Consider the following 22,220-nt stretch of genomic DNA (forward strand, 5'->3'; position numbering starts at 1 on the left):
GTGCTTCTCTAGAAATTGCTGATGTGGAAGATAATTTATGCTGTGATAGGAAACAGAGCTTGAGGAAGTAACATTTCAATAATTGCTTGATGTCTCAAGGGCCAAGTCAAAAGAACCAGCACTCAGATTGAGAAAACACTGCTGCAAACCATTTCTGTTACATTCTGCTTTAAAGAAATTTGTTTCTGTTGGTTTTCCCTAACTCTCGTGTTTAAATATTCACAATAATTATAAACAGAGGAAAAAGGTTAGAGTAAGAACTACAAAGGTGAAAAAGATAAGGAAAAATAACAACCTAATTCTATATGTATATAGAATTGACCACAGCTATAATCTATAATATAAGCATTGTTCTTTTATCCCTGTGATTGTGAAAGATATCTTTCCCAAAGCTGGCTATCAAGAAGAATGGAACGAGAAAGAGATTGAGGTTTGAAGGTGATCATATTTCTCAGCAAAGCTATTTAGTTGCCCAGACAGGTGCATCGGTCTGGCAGGCAAAGTGTGCAGACAAGGGAATCATTATTTGGACCCCTAAATTCCATCACCAACGGAAATGGAAGTGGCAACAAACAGTAATCGACGATCGTGGTACCTTCCCATGATTATTATAATTTTTTTTACTGATTCATTTGCAATAAAAATGAAGGGGGATAGATAGAGACAGAAAAGGAAGAGTGATCTATCAGAGATTTTAAGAGAGGAAAGGAAGTTTTTATACTACAGTTGATAGTAGTTTGTATGCTCTAGATAGCATCAACCTGATGCAAAGATGTGACACACAAGGGTAGTATAAATATAGATCCACAATATCTCCAAAAGGAGAAAAAGGTATCGTGGATTTTTTTGGGGGGAGAAAAGTGACAAGTGGTGTGAATAACTTCTCTATGAATTGAATATATTCCGAACAGCATGAGGATGTTTATTCTGTTCCTTTTGTTCCATTTATTTTCAACATCCAATGTGTAAAATTGAAAAACAAAGCCTACTATGATAGATCAAAGGCCAACCAGTGCCTCCAAAGCATGAAGATGATTCCCTTTTCTGAACAGAAGGGAAACCACCCAAACACAAGAGGAACAAAGGATCAATTATTAATTGGATTCTGGAAAACTGCAAGAGAAGGTTGACCAACTTGAATGTAGTGTGGATTGATTACAAGAAGGCATTCAACTCACTTCACAAGACTGAACAATCAAGTACCTAGAAATAACAGGAATCTGTAAAAACATCACAATTTTTCTGCAAAGATCGATAGCACACTGGATACGGTTGCTGGTCAATGTTGATAGATTGGGAGAGGTTAGTATCAAAAGAGAATTTTTCAAAGAGACTCGCTATCACCACTACTGTTTTTCATTGCACAGATTCCTCTGTCAACATACTGAACAAGTCAGACCACGACTATCAAACATAAAAATATCTGCCAGACTATCTCACCTCCTTTACATGGATGATCTGAAGCTGCATGGAAGAACACCATCTGAAATAGCTGCTGCTATTTTTGATCTACACGGTTCAGGGTATTGCAATAGAATTTGGACTAGACAAATGGGAAAATGGGAAAAATAGTGAAAACTGAAGGAATCAAGGTGTCTTATAGAAATAACATCAAAAGTCTGAATGAAGACAATTATTACAAATATCTAGACCTTCTTCAGGCTGACATCAACTATACTGAAGTCAAGAAAAAGGTTAGAGGTGAGTGAAGAGAGTGAAGAAGATCTTAATATCCAAACTTAGTGGAGAAAATACCATCAAGACAATTAACACATTGGCAATTCCAGGCATTAGATAGTGGATTGGACTCAAGCAGAACTAAAAGCCCTGGATATGAAGACCAAAAAAATAATGACAATAAGTCATGCCCTTCATTCTCACAGCAACGTTGACAGACTCTACTTACCAAGGAAAATAGGTGGTTATGGAATGATGCAAGTATATCAGAAGGTTGAAGAAGAAAAAAGGGCACCGGAAGAATATCTGAAAGGTAGTGAAGGAGAGGCACTGAAACTAGTATATCAGGAAGGCTTACTGAGTACTGGAGAGACCAAACTGGCTATAAGAAAGACTAAATGAAGAACAGAAAGCAGACATGGAAAGACAAAATATTACATGGCCAATACATTAAAAAAGCAGTCTAAGAGCAGTTAAGTTGAAGAAAGAGACAGAGATGTTAATTCTGGCTGCACAAGATCAAGCCTTAAGAACAAATGCATACAAAGCCAGAACTGATAAAGTGGCTCTTTTGTAAAGAAGCTGAAGAAAGTGTCAACCACTTGGTTAGCTGCTGTAAGAAGATTGCATAGACTGACTACAAGCAACAGAATGACAAAATAGGGCAAAGGTGCGCTGGAATATCTGCAAGAAACACCATTTTGCAAGTAAGAACTAGTGGGACCGTAAAATAGATAAAATAATAGAAAATGAAGACACTAAAGTGCTGTGGGATTTTAATTTCAAACAGTCAGGCACCTGCAACATAACACCCCAGACTTAACAATTGTCGATAAGAATGACAAAATAAGATAGATAGTTTACATGGCAATACCTGGGGAGAGTAAAATAGAAGAGAAGCAGCTAGAAAAAATAACAATACAAAGACCTGCAAATAGAAACAGAATGACTGTGGCAAAAGAAACCGAAAATAGTACCAATATTAATAGGCATCACGGGTGCAATCCTAAAACAACTGGCGCACCACTTGAACACCAGTGTCATTGACAACATTACCATTGGCCAGTTACAAAAGGCAGCTTTACTCGAACAGCTTAGATCCTGCAAGCATACATTTAACACCATCAAACATCCACAACTACCTATCCCAGGTCTTTGGAAGGGCTCGATGGGTTGATAAAAATGCCAAATAGGATCTAAACATCTGGCAGACTGTGCAACAAACCAATAATAATTACTGTTACAAATAGTAACCTTTTTACTTTGTGGCTCCATTTATAGCTAATAGGTACAGTATTGCTTTTAATAGACAATTGTTTTTAAAATCAACCTTTAAGTGTGCAACCTTGTAATCAAGTGTTGTCCCATGTGTAAGGTAAAATTCTATGCATGTTAATTCAGAACTAATCTCTAGTGTAGTTCTCTTTTAAGAGACTTAATTTTTCATATTAAATGATGATAATTACCATAATAGCGACAGCAAATAGCCAAACATCCTAAGGCTGTGAACAATATCATTTATTAATATTATTAACTACTTTTCTACATTATGACACAGTTCTCACTTTCTAAAAACATTTGCTTATAAGCTGAGTAAAGTAGAGTAGAACAAACTTAGCAAAGTAAATCTATCAGGAAAACCATTTTGGTCATTCAACTTTAAAAAGGCTTGGTACATAAGGATTTTTTTAATATTTAAATTTAATGACAGATTACTCTGGGAACCAATCGGAATCATGCAGCCACTGCAGAAAACCCTTTGTCATTAATCATTATGCAAAAGCAGACATAAAAAAGATCTGCCGAATAATTTCAGGTTTGCTTTAGGCAAATATATATTTTTCTGTTTTCTTTATGGCTTATTTTGTTAGAGGTTGCTGACTTCTAACAACAGAATTCAAGATTTCTTTTAGATTTATTCTAGTGCTCAATAAAATATGGGTTGTTAGTCAATAGGAATGTACAATCTGTACTTACAGAATCCAAATTCTGTACTCAAACTTCCTGCATCCTGTGCCTTCAGGTTTGTGTTGACTTCTGGTAACTGCCTGCAGTTTTCTCAAATTCAAACATAACGTTCCTGTTCTTGACAGCCTATCCTGCTGGTTCTAAAAATTCTGCAGTCTTTTTTTTTTTTTTTTGGTTATCTAAATTTGCAGTTAGTCTACGTTGAAGAACAAACTATTCCATAGCTGAACTTTTAGCAAAACCAACACTTTAGAGTCACTCTAAAATTACAATAGTTCCCATTTCAAACTGGACATGCAATTCCAGACCATCTTTTCTACGAGATTCTGTGCTCTGAGCTTACAACTTTCCTTCCATTAAATAGAATTGATCTGCAAAGGATTATGTGCACCTCCTGCTAGCTGAGCATTTTGAGATTATTAGGAGAGATTGCAAGAGTTATACGGTCATTTTTAAAAATTATACTATTTTAACTTGATTTTTAAAAAACTTGATTCTTAACCAAAATAAATAACATTGTCCAACCTACTAGATATAATTTATTCTTAATGTATTCATCTACAGAAGTTCTAGGACTTTCTCACCTCTCAATCTGTTAGGACAAGGACAAAATGCCCAGAAAACTGTAAAGTATTATTTTGGATTCAAGCAGTTAAGAAAAAAAAAATCCCAAACTCTTATGCTTCAACTAATTTGCAATGATTTGGATAACTTCTATTTTATCCCTGCAATATATCAACTGATATGTAAGGTTATTGCACTGAATATCCTGTAAAGACCATGAGGTCAGGAAAACCAGGAGACACAAGAATGGGCCAAGTTTATCTATCTATCTATCTATCTATCTATCTATCTATCTATCTATCTATCTATCTATCCATCCATCCATCCATCCATCCATCCATCCATCCATCCATCTATCCATCCATCCATCCAAATCCACAAGTAGGTTGTATAACCAAGGGAGATCAAACAAGCCCTTTCTTGCTTTATTCCCAGAATGAAACCATTAGAGAAAAAGGAAACTTTTGATTCCCAAGAAGTTATAGTCAAATTGCTCTACGTTTCAGGCTTAGCTCAAAAAGTACATCACTTCCAGACTCTTCTCCCCACTATTAAATTATTTTCTTTGTTAGTTCAGTGCAATATGTGACTTGACCTATCTATTGGCTGCTTTTATTTATTTATTAAATTTATATGTCACCCATCTCACTGTCAAATGACTCTGGATGACTCACAACATCATAAAACAATGGGGGGGGGAAATCAAAATATTAAGCTCTAAAAATTAAAACATTAAAAGTTAACAAAAACAAGATAAAAAAGGACCAACACATTAATGGATGGAGGTGGGATCTTCTTCTAATCTGTTTAACATTTCTAATGTAAAGCACCTCCATTAGGGCCCCAAGCCAGGATTTCATGTTCCAAAGGCATGAGCCAGAGTTTCAGGCCCTTTTGGAAAGCCAAGAGGGTGGGAGAGGATCTCTATCACCTCAAGGGGTACAATGTTCCAAAAGGCATGAGTCATGGCAGAAATCGTTCTTCTTCTGAATTTCATCAGCTGAAATGTCTTGGCTGATGGGTCTGCAGATGCCCCTACTGCTAGAGCAAGTGGGGCAGGCCAATCCCATTGGCATGAGTTTTAACATATTTAAAAGCCTTATAATACTCATTGCAATTAAGTTCCTGACTGTATTTTGTTTACATAAACGTATTTATAGTGGTGCTTTTATTTTGCTACTGTATATATAAATTAAGACCATGTCTTGAGGTTACTTAGAAATCTACTGAATAAACACCATGAGCCATAACCGAACCAAATTGGTTAACATGGCTCTCTTATATATAGCCATGAAGAATACAACATGATTTCCTTAACATTCTAGACTATTAATTATTTCTGTCAACTGGAACTTCAATCTGTCCAAATAACAGATTAGGCAGTAGTGGAAATTAACATAAAAATTATTTGTTTTTTTCCCCCACTAGAGTAAGGAGCAAATATGGCAGTTGTGATTTTACTTTTGTATTTTGTTCATTCTTTCTATATAATATTCCATTTTTTCATTTCAAAGGGAAAGATAAACAAACAGGTTAACTTATGGATCATGCATTATTCATTTGTTAACATTTTAGTTTACTCAGAAAATAGAAGTTAGGATCATTCGTTGAAAACAGTACTGCTCTCAAGCAGAAAAATAGACAATACTTATAAAATTACCACTGTAAGATACAGTAAACAAAATCTGGAATAGATAAATGGAGGGAGGCAGTTTTATCAATGAATTAATAATTGTAGTACTGTGGTTAAATAGATCCTCAACATTCAGGAATATTATATCAGATAAAGAGGCAAAAGTGGGATAGTTGCAAAACCTCCTGAAGATATCTACTGCCTGCTGTGAAAACTGGAGACTAGAGTAGATACTACATCTGTCTTTTTTGAAGATGCTCAAGAACAATTGACCCCAACTTGAAACCTCCATGGTCCTATACTGGATGGGAATGTTTGGAGTTGCAATCCTACTGAATTGCGGGGGAGGTAATGCCAAGAAAATGGAAACATTACTGTTTTTAAAGGCTATCAGATACACAATTTTTAGAATTTGTGAGGATTGACTATACCTCTGTTATTTCAACCTTTTAAAATACATAGAAAACAAAATTCTAAGGAAATAAAGAGTGCTTTGCATAAGCTATTATGGGAAGTCAGTAGAAAAGTAAAATTAATTTAGCATATTTTCTGAAATTTCCTGACAGTTAGAACAATTAATCAGTGGAACGACTTGCCTCCAGAAGTTGTAAATGCTCCAACACTGGAAGTTTTTAAGAAGAGATTGGATAATCATTTGTCTGAAATGGTATAGGGTTTCCTGCCTAAGCAGGGGGTTGGACTAGAAGACCTCCAAGGTCTCTTCCAACTTTGTTATTCTATTCTATTCTATTCTATTCTATTCTATTCTATTCTATTCTATTCTATTCTATTCTATTCTATTCTATTCTATTCTATTCTATTATTTCTTCTGGAACTCTGTTTTTCCTCCCATTAATTAGAAAGCCATGTTGCAGCTATAACCTTATTATATGGCTACCATCATCATGGCATCTTAAAAATCCCCAGTGACCTTTGCATCTCTTTTTAGGTGCTAGCTTAAACTTTCCATCTGTAGGGATGGGGCATAATATGATGAACATGATGGGGTGTGTGCAGGCATCCTGCACTTGCTGTATTTCTACAGTTACCACACATAGATCCAGCATATGTGTCCTGTTTGACCTTGAAGTCTATAGATCAACAGGGTGAATTATGCAATGAGCAAACAGAGAAGACTGAAATAAACATTGGGCCAGAATAGTTATATTCTAGGGTGAAAATGGCTAGCTCAGAAAGTAGAGGATAATTTTGCTGCTACCTAACTGCATACAGTGCTTAAGGACACCGCTCTGTGGGGATGAAGAAATAGATCAAACTAGAAAAACTCACCGTATTGAAATTAGGAAAGAGGTTGAGTGGAGGTGTGCCATTGAGGCGGAAAGTCAGAAAATGCTTGATATCCAGTGATGGATGTAAAGACCGTCCTGGGATGGGAAGCGAGGCTAAGAGGGAGCTGTTGTGATTAGCTGGACCTAGGAATCAAGAACAGAACAGAGATAAGACATAAGATATATTTCAAAAGACAGAGCTGGAAGGAGAGGCTTGCTAATATTGCCCCTTAAAGCAGACCGTCCAATGTGGTGTGCTGCAAGAAAATGGCTAATTCATTATGAGAACTAAAGCAAGGGCCAAATTCTCACCCCACAGCAGAGGTAGCTATTCCCAGTGTATGTTTGTTTCTCTTCTTATATTGCATGCTTTCATTGCTTCAAACTTCTAACTTATTTCAGACAGATGAATTTGTATAGAAATTCAGAATAGTTGTACACTCTAACAAACACATATATAGTGTATGTGCGTGTGCGCATATAACAGAACATTATATAACAAGCATAAAATATCAGTATGATTCACTCCTCAATGGCTGCAAGTATTATAGACATACAGTAGAATAACTCATGTTAGAAAATTGGATAATTCAATCACTCCCAACTCCAAAAGCAGTAGAATTATTCAGTTGTTATTGTCTCCCAGCATGAATAGCCACTCTAAGCATTCTTTTAAGTAATGAATCATACAAAAAGTAATAATTCAAATAGACATGTGATTAGCTTCCCTGAGTCAAGTAATTTTTATTCATAATGCAGGATAAGTTGTGTTAACTTCTATTCCTTTTTTCATTTTTTAGATATACTAGAACACCTTAAATCTTTCTAATATGTCAAGACATCCATTTCCAGTAATGTCTTCACTAAAGATATCAGACTGATTTTTTTCCAGAGATTGGGTGAAAATGTCTTAAGAAGCAATGGGCTCCCTTAAAGTTTTAGAAGTCTTAATGCAATGCATTTTAAGACTCCCCAAGTGGAGAAATGTGTAGAATTTGGGGTTGTTTTTTTCTGACACAGCCCACTTTAGTATTGTTATTGAATCATTGGCTAAACCTGCTGCAATCTTCAGACAAATTAAGAGCTGGAAGAGCAGCTCATAAGCTGAAATCTGTCTATCCTGGACATATGAATCAATCTAAAATTAAAACTTTCAGTTAGATGAATGAAGTGAGACTCCTATTTCCATTCAGAAAGAAGCCCTTACAAATATATAAAATATTATTCAGAAAAGAGCCTAGTTTTGTCCTAGGTCATGTGGGAGCCAGATTTTTGAAGCCTTTAATGCTTAATCATGCTGATGGTACCTTACCAAGAAAAAAATAGGCAGTATTACTATAAAAAATGGATTGTAGATTTTCTGGCCAATATAGTAGAATAACAATCGGAATGTCTTAGCTACACAGTACTACAACTGATATAACCTGTATCATGGTACACATTCAAAACAGAGAATGTTAGCAGCTGCTTTCCCTGCTATTTCTATAACAAACATAATCTCCACTTAATTTTCTTTCCACTAGATTGGCCATCCCTAGTTCTTTCAGTCTTCACTCAAAATAATTTGCTTATTTGACCCATCCTTAAAGTTGCTCATTCAGGCTTTTCTAGTATGCTATTTCCTTATATTTGTTAGTAATTAGCATCAGGACACTGTGCAGAGATTGTTTGAAACCTTTTGTTGTGTTGGATACCCTAGGACAGTGATGGCTAACCTTTTTGCCATCGTGTGCCAGGAAGGGGTGGGGGCGGGGAAGGTTCATGCGTGCGCGTGCCCACACCCATAATTCTATGTGCCCCGCGCATGCGCACGCGACCCCCCTCCCCCCCGCTCCTGGCATGCGATAGCCCAGTAGGCCTGTTTTTCTTTCTCACCTGGCTCCAGATCCTCTCTATGCATCTGGGGAGTTGGAAAACGGGCTGTTTGGGGCCTCCGGAGGGCCTTCAAGGGGGTGGGGAAGGCTGTTTTCACCCTCCCCAGATGCATAGAGAGGATCTGGAGGATCTGGAATGAGAAAGAAAAACGGGCCTTCCACACCCCTCCCCCAGGCCCTCCGGACGGAGGAAACAGCCTGTTTCCCTACTTCTGGTGGACCCAGAAGGCCCAAAAATTAGTTGGCCGGTGTGCACATGCGCGCCGGAGCTGAGCTGGCGTGCCAGGCAACATGGCTCCGCGTGCCATCTGTGGCACCCGTGCCATAGGTTCACCATCACGGCCCTAGGATTTTGTTGTATTTAAGATTTTGTATTTTGGTTAAAAGCTATCTTAGGAAAATGAAACCTTTTTCAAGACCTTTCCTGATTGCCCCTCTTTTTCCATTATTCACATATCAAAATAAAGTGAACACCTGGCCGTTAAGCATTCCCTGGCATCTTGACAGACCTTCTCAAGGATCCCTTTTAAGTACTTCATATAAATTAGTGGATATTTTGTTCACTTTGCAGCATCACTTATACTTTCAGCAACAGGTGCAACCTAAATGCTCCAGTCAATAGCTTTCTGTTGATACAGCTAGCATGCAGAACAGCTGAAAGAACTACAGTGATATTTTAGCTACAGCTATCCTAGGGATGTCACCAGTCATATGAAATCTTCTGTTAGTTACGATTCTGTTTCATCACATAGAGACGCTTCCAAAATTCTCCTCATTCCAAATTTCTCCTCAGATTTCATTATTCCAAAGGAAAGTAGACTGTTAAAAATACAGTATTGCTCTGGATTTATTTTCTTATTTTATATAGAAAGCTGTAGTTTATTAAAAGTTTCAACTATGATTCTGTACTCATACTCCTTAAAATGTGTGGCTACTAATAGAATAGTGGCAACAAAGGTCAGCTAATTATTAAACAATGTTGATTTATTGAACTGATCCTAATATGCGTAGGAGATTTTGCAAGGCCAAGCTAAAAGCCAAGCTAACACAATGTATTTTGTCAGGAAAAACAAAGTATTGGCTCAGCCACATGATGTCAAGTTGGACAATTATTCCTTTACAAAAACATTTTCCTGGGAAAACTGCACTGTCACCTTGGTAGTCTGAGGAATAGCAGATCATCCTTAGGTGTGCTGCCTCACTCAGAACTAGACTAAAACTTTGTCTTATGGCAGGATTACTTCTACATTTTATTTTCACAATTTGCAAATGGTGGGCATACAAGAATTCTTGTATCTGATATTATGCATTTCTCTGATGATAAAACAGGCCATAAATTTGGATTTCCAAAAGACTAAGAGAAAAAATGACAGAACATTGACAAAAATAATGCTTTTATTTATTAAACCCAGAACAGGCTTGATGCCTTCCATCAATGCCAGTTGGCTATATTTACCAATATAAAATGTTTCAATATTATTGGAAATACAGAACAAAGACAAAAACACTTTTTAAAGCCCTGAGCTATAGTCATTTTTTCTACTGATTGTAGATGAACCTGAGAATGCCTTGAAGGTGCAAGTGGCCTCTTTTTAGCAGCCTGGTCAAATTTGTCCTGTCTCACAAACCAGTTCTAACTCTAGGGTGAGGGGGGAGAAAAATATGGTTTGCTCCATCAGGCATGTACTGATCAAATTATTGTCAACATCACCCAGAAGGGATATCTGGGGAACAGCAGAGAAAAAAGCCATACAAACATGTTTCATTTATTCATGTTTAAAGCAACAAAAACAAACATAAATTTAATACTTATTCTGGCATGGTTGCTGCAGACAATTTTAACTTCACAGTAACTTTATTAAGGGCTGAAACAATCTCCAAAAATCATAATCAAACATTCTGTCTTGTCTTCAACTCAATGTTTTCCATATATGTTGGACCATAACTCTCACCATAATGCTATATGAAGATGATGGGCTTGTAATCTGGTGTAGAAAACACAGAGATGAACAAGGAAAAGGAATGCAATGTCAGCTAGAAAATCATGAATTAAGACCAGGAAGGGAAGATAGAGAGAAAGAAACTTAAAGTGACTCTCCTTGGTATAATCAGGGGGGAAAGGGAAAACTCTTTTCAGTTATTGCAGATGTTGTTATAGCCTATGTTAATAAAGTAAAGTTCTGGTATTTTTTGCGGAGGCCATTTTTCCGACTTGGTTTATCTTGAAGGGCTGACATCTAGAGAATGAAGGCTGATTTATTTTTCTTCATTAATTCCAAAAAATTGAGCCAAAAAAGGATGAAAATAAAATTTGGAAAGTGAGTGCACAGGTGTATGTGAAATATAATCTTTTAAGGTTAATCAAATATTAATCAAAGGGAACAAACAGGAAAATAATATTCCAATCATATAGCTATTTGTGGAATGCAGATGTTTTTCATTTCCAGAAACAAGCTTCTAGACTTCAGAACCAGAGAACCAGATATGCCCAAAATATATTGAGCTTCCATTCAATATATGTCTTGAAAGACATGAACAGACTAGCTGTTGAAAACATCTCAAAGCCATATAGATAATACCCCATTCCCTGATTATTTTAGATACTATTCCTCATTCCGTTTAAGGTAGATATAATATTTTGGGTGGATATTTTTTTGTATTTAATACTTTTAAATAGTCATTTTCTATGTGCAACTATATATTTCAAAATATATTTAAAAAGATGACAAATATATATATCACGGTAAAATGTCTTGAACATCTGATGCATGATGCATACTTTCTAAATAAGATGTGATTTAAGAAGTTAATAACCTAACTTTTTTTTCCTATATCATATAAATTTCAAGAATAAAAATCAGAAGACTGTCCAATTCCTCAAAGCATTACTAGCTCACTACTCAGTGCTGAATAAAATATTTATCTAGATTTGCTTCCTGATTATATGGTCAACAACTAGGATAAAGACACAGTCAGAAAAGACAATGAACTTTTGAGACCTGCAGATAATTTTGTTATGCAATGAAACCCCTAGTCCCAGCCAATGTAGGGATGAAACAGATTTAACAACTCTTAGGAAAAATTGGCTGGAAGAAAGTGAAATAAGGCACTTTAAGGTCACAAATGACTACATTATTATTTTTCCTGTGGTGAACCAGCAGTTTTCATGCTGTCTGCAGTTTAGAAATATTATATTAGACAGTGAAGATTTCACTAGATTTACAACAATGCTTGTAATGTGACAAATACTAGCATGCTGATTATGGTCCCTTACAGTATGGTTTGAGTCTATGGAAAACCTTTATAATAATGCTCCTTTCTCAGAAATACTGGAGAAAAAAACCTGAACACATGATTAATCAAAATATTTTGAAAAATATGCTTCCTATGCTATGAAGAAAAGATGATGGTATGCAAGTCATGGGGAATGGTTGGTGAAGAAGATGGGGCTTGTAGAGGTGGCCAATTGACTTATTTGATTAGAAAAAGAAAAACATCTACATTATTGGCTGACTGGAAACACCTTATAATTTTTTTGCATGAAACAGAAAAATGCACTTATGATTTGGGTTTTGATGATTAGAAAGAAAACTGAATAATAAAATTGAGGGGTTTTCTTGGTAAAAAAAGAGAAAAAAATCTCTCACAAAGTAAGAGATAAATTTGTAATCATAATTGCAATGGTTGCTGCAGGGGAAATGTAAAGTTTCTTCTATTTTTTTAATCTTTTCGATTTTTCTTCATTTTCTTTCGATATTAGTTTGAATTAGTTTTAAGCTTTTTAAACATGTATGTATATATACATATATGTGTGTGAATGAATATGTGCTGTATATCTCTATCTCTCTATCTCTAGGCATCATGATCAGCTCCTTCCTGACATACTTTTCAGAGAAATAGGAGGATGTAATTCCAGGCACTGAGTCCTGCTGGTTGGGGCAATCTTTAGTGAGAGGAGGCCATTTCTTGTTAAGGAGCCATAATTGGCAGCAGGACAAAATCTGAAGACATTTATCATGGCAAAACATACAGAATACCATTTGTGAAGAAAAAAAAATATCTCCATCTGCAAAGCAAGATTTACATATTTATTTAAACATGGTTGGAGATAGGATATTCTGAGGCAACATAGAAATAGGAAATATTAGGAGCTCTCCATGGTCCTGACACTGATCTGAAAATTTATATAATACCAGTTACCTTTCCCTTGCACTTTCTTATCTTTGACTGATCCTTCTCAGGTCTGTCTGGATGCTGCTTATGGTCTCTTACCTCTTGGGTTTTGCCAAAATAATGGAGTCTGATAATGTTTGATCAACATTTCCTAAACTAAAGATGCATTGCAACATTTTGGTCAGCATAACACAAGTGCATCCTTGGGTCTGGAGGAAACTACATCAACATACATTTTGCTGCCCTCCCAGCTTATCTTCCATAACTCAGAACTGAGATTGGGTGGAGTTGCTGCCCTCTCAGAATATATTTCACAATATAATGGAGTATAGTTTCATGAATTCTTTTCTATCTTTTTTCCTCCTCACAATATTATCTACTGGTGAGAAAACCAACTACCAATTGATCTCTGATAGAGGATAAGGCTTGTTGTTATGATTTTATCTTCTTATTTATTAGATTTCATTTTAATTATTTATAGGATGGTTCTTTTGACAGGACTATTGAACTCCTGGGAGAACAAATACACCTATGAAATTATTTTCTGATTGATGCCATCTTGCGATCATCTGGATTACTACCTAGTTCCTGGAGATCCTGTCAGACAAACAGAAAATCAATATATCTGTGTCAAATAGTCTCCTCCAATAGCAGCTGGACCTATTGTTGTGTCTTACTATATTATTTCTCATCCCTAAAACACAAGAAAAAGTGTGAAATCCAACCTATAGACATGACATGTGTATTTTGACGACTTCAAAATTGTTAAGGCGGGATACCCCTGCTATAAAAGGAAGAGTATCTGGGATGATGAGAATCTTAAGAGAAAGAAGCTAGAATATGTAGTAGAATAGAAAAATGATCTTACATAAGCTAGTTTTTTCATCATGCAAAAATTGACTTGTAGGATTCTTAGTCTGATGTAAGAACCTGCAATCTAAATAATGTATCCTGATTTCCAGAGCTTATCAATGTACTCTTAATCACTCTTCTCTAGAATAATATCCTCCAGTTGAATTCATTTTCACCTTCCATAACTCTTAGCCAGCAAGACCATAATATCTAAAAAAAATATGGGAAATGAAGTTCAATACAATAGAAAATACCAGGTTGGGGAAACTATACAAATTATAACAGTCACATGACAAGGTTTCATTATGCTCTTTTATTATGGAGAGAGGGGAACTCTCTCCATAATTTCAGAGATCAGGTGCTATAACAGAGTTAGTGATTATTTCAAATTTTAAAAAGTGAAGAAATTACAACAAATGTCAATCTTATCCCCACCAATTTCTTTGTTATATCACTACCACAGCCACCAGTAAAAATGTGGCTCTAACAATCAAGACATTGCCTATCTTTGAGCAAATGCAACTGCACTCAAAAGATCTACTTCAAAGTGGATTATGCCAATGGGATTTCTTCCTTCTAGCTGCAGTTTCCTTTATTGTTCCCCACCTATAGATAGAATTCTTGCCAAACTGAAATAGACTACATACTCCATTAAATATATATTTTAAGAACTCCTAGAGTAGAGCTGTGTTCTCTCTCCCTTCCAGCCAAACTATCTAAACTTCACTTGTCTTTTGCTCCTCTGGAATGCCCTCCCTCCCTCCCTCCCGTGAATCCGGACTGATTCCATCATAAGTTTACTTTCATTATATTCCCTCTTGTTTATGCAGTCCCAATGTTCTTATTATACTTGTTCCCATATATCTCATTAAACATATGGTTGGATCTCCTGCTATGTTGGTCAGGGTTCCTTAACTGTTTATTCTCTTCCTCCAATAAGTCCAATCCATTCTTTCTTCCTGGTTTACTTTTGACAAAGTCTTTATCTTCCAGGGAGACTATGCAGCTGGCACTAACTTGTCAATGCCTCTTCATCATATCTGTTTACTTTCAGTCAAGCTGCCAAGATGTATGCCATCCAGCATTAACATAACTAAGGTATCAAATCCAGGATGGGATATGCAGTTAAAGAGCAAACTTGATTTTGCTGGCTTCTAATTTCTAAAGGTCAAAAGCCTAAAGGGGAAATAAAATTACCATTAATTAAAAAAAAACCCTGGAGATTCTCATGGCATATATATCCCCATAGTATGTCCCAACAACAGTGTTTTTTAAATCTTCTCCTAAGTAACAGCTGTCTTTGACTGTTTCCTAACAGTAAGGATAAAACCATTGAAACTCAAAAGTAGCATCCAGTGGGAGGTACAAAGTATCTCTGTCAGCATTAACAAAAAAAATAGGCATTTCTCTATAAGAAGAATGACCTACATTTTATGATGCAATAACACATTTTTAAAAAAATAACCACACATACATCTTTCCTCCCCAATTTAATAACAAACAGTTCATTATTACTTTAATTATTACTTTAATCTTACTTCCTTAGTAGGTAAGATGATATTGCATTACCATAAGAGATGGGCAAACACCAGTCCATTCTGTATAATATACAATATGTTGGCAATACACACAAAATAAATACCTACTTGATATGTTTGAAAGATATCTTTCAGAATTAATTTGCTCTATCTTTCAGAATTAATTTGATGAGCAAAAGCTTTCAAAAGGAAGGTTACAAAGTGTCCAGCTAAAATTCAGTAGTAAATTCAATGTATTGCATTGAAGTACTGTCAGTACTGATTTCTATTAAGAACTGTGTGCCTTTGGCAATTTAGAATAACAAATGAGTACATATTATCATTAGTGATTTCTGCTTTGAATAAACCCCCCCTTCCTCTTTTCCTTCATCTCTCTCTCTCCCTTCACATAAAAATCTATGTACTGTATTTGCAAGTTACTTTGAACAATATTTGTCAATTTAAGGCAAATTGGGGATTTGCCAACAGAAGTTTAGGCCACAGCAAGATGTTTTGACTAGGTACATTTTTTCAAACTTCTTTGAAGGAAAACTTGAATATATTTGGTAACCCTGTGAGCTTGACTGCCAGAACATTTTCTTGTTCTTCCTATTTAGTTAAGGTTTCACTCAAAACAAGGTTAATCTTTGTTATTTTTTAAGCAATCCTGTACTTCCTAGCTTGTCCTCTTTTCTCCCCTCTCTCTTCAAATCTATTTTTTTTGTCAGTGATATTCAAAAAGAGCAGCTGTGGATGTATTTTTAGCTGTTAATTCAGGCACTCAATTAAAAGGATTTGCTGCAACAAGAATGGTGAAGTCTTTGGAGACCTGGATAGAATGACCTAATCTTAAAGATGTCTTCCAATTGCAAGAAAGGAAATAGTTGACTAGAAGCTGTATGATAGGGAGGAATGCTCTAAAAATCCTTTTCTCTATTTAATCAGAATTGGACAGGTTGAAAAATGAAGAGCAACTGGACATAGTGCAAAAGTGTTTGGACTGGTATTCTCTTATAAGAAGACATCCTGTAACAGCCTTCACACTTTCTAGTTTTCAAAATCAAGGGTTAAGAAGAATCTTTACTCTTAGTTTGCAACTTGTTTCTCATTAAAATAGACCAATCTAAAACTGGAGGGTCATAAATAGGGACTTTTTACGACCCTGTAGTCCCTATTCAGGGTAGAGTCACGCAACCTTTATTGGCCGTTTATAGCCGCTTAACTGGATTAGGCAAAATATGCCAATTTGCACCAAATCTAACTCAGTGACCTATCAAATGGCTGTGTGTTCCAAGCAATGCTATTAATCCAGAATTTTGAGCTACAAGCAGCCTTTGTGTGCAATTCTTGTCAATAAAAATAGATAAGTGAAAATTGATGGATTGGCAGTTAGGATATACAATTAACCAATTCAGAGTCCCTGTAACCATGTAGCTTCTCTTCTCCCTCCTCCACAATCTATCTGCCCCTGAGTGTCTATGGAGGTTCTTGCTTATCCAGGTCATGGTTGTCCCCAAAAATGCTTTTTTCAAACTGCAACTAGATTTCCCGAATACTGTATTTTTTGGAGTATAAGATGCACCTTTTTGGCCCCTAAAAGGGGGTGAAAATTTAGGTGCATCTTATACACCAAAAATGAAAGTAAAGCAGGCTGTTTGCTGTTTGCTGCAACAAGGCAAAATTGCTCAGAGGCAGGGGCAGAGGGAGATTTCTTTTTCTTCTTTTCCTCACCAAAAAAGGTAGGTGCGTCTTATACTCCAAAAAATACGGTATGTTTCAGTTCTCATCCAAGAAGCAGTTCTAACTAACTGGTGGTTATGTATACTAACCCAACACAAGCTATTTGCCTGATGAACAAAACAAGGAGATAGAACAATACTTTGGGGTTTCACTTCATGCTACGCCATCCTGCCATAAACCCTATTAAGAAAGTGGCCCTTTCAGTTTTCTATTCTCAAACAAAAATAGTTTAAATGGCAAAGGTGGGAGAGAATAAGGAAACCAAGCAAACAAGTGAGTTCAGTGCTGGCATTTATTGCCACGAAAGTGCAACTCTCTCTTAAAACAAGGAAACGTTGGAATCCAGCACTGTTAATGTCGGAGCAGATGGAGCAAGGGAAGAGAATTAGCATCTTTGATGGAATTAACTCCATGGATGAGAGAAATGGAATAGTGAGGAACAATGCTGTAAAGAACAGAGTAAAGAAAATCCAGTCTGATCCTAACCTCATACTCCTGGATGGGGAAGTATTTTAAAATGTGTGGATTATTACTTCACAAATGGAACATTTACAGGGGACTAAAAGACATTTATGGAAAGGGAAAAAAGCTGGAAAAGTTTAGAAATCATAGTAAGATTAAATGGGACACTTCTAAAATATACACAATTAAAAAGATACTTTTTGGAATCATCCAAGGCTTCCAATATTACATTCACAGCAATAATTTTCCTATTAGATTATTTCTAAAATGCTTTTTGTCTTCAAAAGTCACACCGACTGGACTTTTTGCTCCTTCACACAATGTTTGCTCCTTTTCTGGACTCCTGCAAGATGAGTAGCCAATATCTCTACTATTTCATATGGGCAATCTATGTAATGTACATGGTCCAGGAAAAAGTTTACAAGTTTGAAGCTCAAGTTTACAACCTTTGTTCAAGTTAACAACCTTTGTTCAAGTTAACAACCTTTGTTCTTTTCCCAGTACTTCTCAAAAGTAGATTGAATCTCCAGTTTGAATTATGGCAAGGAGCATAAAAATGTTGACCCTATTGAGGTAAGTGTAATGCAATCCTTTGTTTAAGTGGGTTCAGTGTCTTATCTACCAGTAACCTAACAAAAGGTGATGTCTTCAGCCCAAGCTTCTTCTCACTATGGAACATTTCTACAATTACTTCTTGGTATTGTTAACATGAAGATCAATGTTTAAGGTGTGTGTGTATCTGCATATTTTGTGTTTCTGCATGTGCTTTCAAATCAGTGTTTGACAACTGGCAATTGACTGGACTAGTCCTTTTTGGCAAGATTTTTTAAGAGTGGTTCGCCATTAGCTTTTTCCTAGGACTGAGAGAATAACTGAACTAGGTTCATCTATCTGACTTCATGCCAAAGGCAGGGTTAAGAATTCACCGTCTCCCAGTTTCTAATCTGGTGCCTCAATCACTATACCATCTGATTCCAAAGGAATGAGTGCAAGAGTAATAGAACGAGGATATCAAGATAATTCATGATCAGGTTGATAGGAAAATAACATTCCGACTTTATTTTTGCATCCTTGATTTCACTTGTTTTGATTTTAAGTTACAGGTCCCTCCTTACCACCTGCTGTGCTGTCTCAATGTGGTGGTGGATTTTATGGAAGGGATGAACAAAGAACCCTGGGAATATATGACAATACATAATTCCACCAAAGTCACCCAAAGTGTGAAGGTCATTCCTGGCCAGCTAAAGGAAGTAGGCACTTTATTGGTCAGCAGCCATATAGGAAAATATTAGAAGTGGAAAGTTACTTAGTGATAATGGCAAAGGCATAATTTCATATTGTGCACAAAGCAATAGGAAATTATTTCTGTATTTATAAAAAAAAAACACGTGGATAGAAAATAATGTGATTGACAATATTTTGTCTCCTGATGGGCTCCTCAGTTCAGATCAGTTCAACAAGCCACTGAGAAAGGGTTTTTTAAAGACTTCACTATATTAAAGCCTTTGGGATATCTAGTGGCTAATATTGCCATGCAGGAAAAGAAAATCTGAAGCTACAAATACAAAATTACAGCCAAGCCTGGAATGTCTTACATGGAATGTTTTCCATGAACAGGAAAAGTTTGACACAGTAAAATATGAAATGAACAAACTATATGGTGACATGTTAGGCATTAGCGAATTGAGGTGGTCTACAATACACTTTGAATTAGAATTTTTACTACACAGGATATGAAAAACAAGAAGGAACAGCATTGCTATCATAGTTATGAAGGATAAACTAAGGATATACTAAGAACTGTACTTGTCCTCAATGTGATCAATGACCAAATAATATCAATTAAACTCCAGGGACGACCATTTAATATTATTATCTCAATTTATGCTTTAGCCACTGATGCAGAAGAAGAAAAGCTATAGTAATTAAAATGAAAGAACAGTGAAAAAGTGAAAACAAGGGACTAATTTAAATACAAAGAAGACCATGCTAGTAACAACAGGTATAGCAACTGTCTTGGAACTGACAATGAAAACAAAGAAGTATTGGATAGGTTCTGCTTTTTAGAATCAATTATCAACAGTAAAAGAACCTGCAATCAGAATATATGCTTTAAACTAACATTTGGTAGCATAGCAACGAAGGCCTTGGAAAGATTTTCAGTTGCGTCTATAACTATAAAAATTAAACTTGCACAAGTATTTTTTTCCTGTGATGGTTACAAGCAAAATTGGAATTTGAACAAGTAGGATAGAATGAGTATTGACAATTTTGAACTTTGGTATTGGAAGAACTTCTGAAAATACCACAGCTAGTCAAGAATACAAAACAAATGGATCATTAAACAAGTCAACTCAGAGTTCTCACTTGAAGTTTAAACCATCATACTTTGGATATATTATGCAAAGCTCTGTAATGCTAGGAAAGATGGAAACAAAGAGGAAATAATGACCAGCAGAAAGGTGAGTGGACTTAAATACAATGGTGATGGGTATCTTCTTGGAAGACCTGAGTGGCCAAGGAGGGGACAGATCCTCCTGGAGAAAAAGAATTATCTATGGAATTGCAACGACAACTTAATAGCACTTAACCAATCAATCAAAAGATACAGAGAGTCATGTTGCTGCCTTTCAAGGTCTTTCCTAGTGTAAGAGTCATTGTGATACCCATTGTCTCACTATACCTTCTCAACCTGTTTGCCATTAGGGGAAACAAAAGTAATCAAAGTTAACATAGGCAGGGGTGTCAAACTGGCAGCCTGCTGGCCAAATGTGTCACGTGCAGGCCACACCAGCTCAGCAAAGTGAAAAAAAGTCATGATATGTCACATGACGACAGCACGACACGGCAAGTTTGACACCCTTGACATAGGGATTTCCATGTTTGACTTTCTTCCATTGTTTCGCTGATACTTCTTAATAGACCTGTAACTAGGTAAGAGTAAAATTTTCAGACCTGTATTCACTTTCAGTCCTTGTTTGTTTCACTAATTTCTCTCCCCTCTCTGATTCCCTCCCCCTCCCAAGAATGGTGTTGATAACACGTCAACTCCATATGATCTAACAGCCCTTCCATACTTCTATTTTAGAATAGAATTAGGTTGAAGTATGTAAGCTTTCTAGCTAAACAGAATTCCCTGATATTTTTTCTCTTTTTCAAATTAAGATTAGCTTCCAGAATAATTCTACTATTTGCACCCAAACTTGCTGCATATTTCCCATATTTTCTTGTTGTTTGGAGTAAAAATTATGCAATGACCAGCTAAACATTCATACCGTGTTTCCCTGAAAATAAGACCCTGTTTTATATTTTTTTGAACCCTGAACTAAGCGCTTGGCCTTATTGCCATGTGCTCAAAAGCCCACTTGGGCTTATTATCAGGGGATGTCTTATTTTGGGGGAAACAGGGTAGAAGAAACTATAAATTTGGCATACCAATGAATTAACTAATACTGAGTCACAAATTGCAATTAAACATACCTGAGGCTGAAATGCAGAAGACTGTATGTATATGTTTATTTTTGCATTTGCTAACAAATGCTCCGATGCATACTGGCATCCCAAGTCACAAGTCACATGTCATTTCATTTAAGTCATCCATGTTCTATGGAACATAGAACTATTATAGCATGCATATTTCATTCATTAGTTCAGGAATAATTAGAATTATAATAGTAATAGTGGCTGAGCTTTAGAAAGAGTTATCAACAAGATATCATACTTGTTTCCCACTGCTGTTTGTAAATATGTTACACAGTACATGACCCAAATCCTGGGTTGTGGTAGAAAACATCGACCTTCTTACAAAGCATATAAAACATTGAAATTCTTTCCTGTCCCATGAGTATTTGTATCTATTTGCTAGAAAATAAGATTCACTGGTATCAGTATTGATGTCTGAATAAAAATTATAGAATTGTGGTATTTCTTCATTCCCTTTGTACAATTGCACAATTTAAAAAAATTCAGTACCGTATTATACTCTTCCAGTTTTTCTGTCCCTGTGATTTCATTGCAAGGTAGAGGAACATTTAGAATAGAATAGAATAGAATAGAATAGAATAGAATAGAATAGAATAGAATAGAATAGAATGGAATTCTTTATTGGCCAAGTGTGATTGGACACACAAGGAAATGTCTTTGGTGCATATCCTCTCAGTGTACATAAAAAGACAAAATACACTCATCAAGAATCACAAGGCACAACACCCAGTGACAGTCATACGGTACAATAAGCAATCAAATCATACTAGGAAACAATCAATATCAATATAAATTGCAAGGATACAAGCAACAAAGGTACAGTCATGCAGTCACAAATTTGTTAGTCAGAAAGCCAATCTGGTCTTAAGACACTAGGCAAAGAACCAGGAGATTGTGATTTCTGGTCATACCATAGGCATGAAAGCCAGCTGGATGACTTTGGTCTTCTTTCTCAGCCCAACCCATATCACAGGGTTGTTGAGAAAAA

The 22,220-nt window shown here is 36.0% G+C and overlaps 1 protein-coding gene across 4 annotated transcripts in view; it reads right to left on the reverse strand.

Annotated features, from left to right (window-relative positions):
* The window catches only part of ZNF385C (zinc finger protein 385C), a 198,128-nt gene that overhangs the window by 12,156 nt on the left and 163,752 nt on the right, over positions 1–22,220 (reverse strand). For all 4 annotated transcript variants that reach the window (XM_034415954.3, XM_034415956.3, XM_087892209.1 and 1 more), the window contains one exon: positions 7,133–7,275. In XM_034415954.3, coding sequence (XP_034271845.2) covers positions 7,133–7,275 — 143 coding nt within the window. The remainder of the gene's footprint in view (positions 1–7,132; positions 7,276–22,220) is intronic.

The sequence above is a fragment of the Pantherophis guttatus genome, chromosome 4, assembly GCF_059756535.1.
Source record: "Pantherophis guttatus breed Tessera chromosome 4, ASM5975653v1, whole genome shotgun sequence".
NCBI classification, from domain to species: domain Eukaryota; kingdom Metazoa; phylum Chordata; class Lepidosauria; order Squamata; family Colubridae; genus Pantherophis; species Pantherophis guttatus.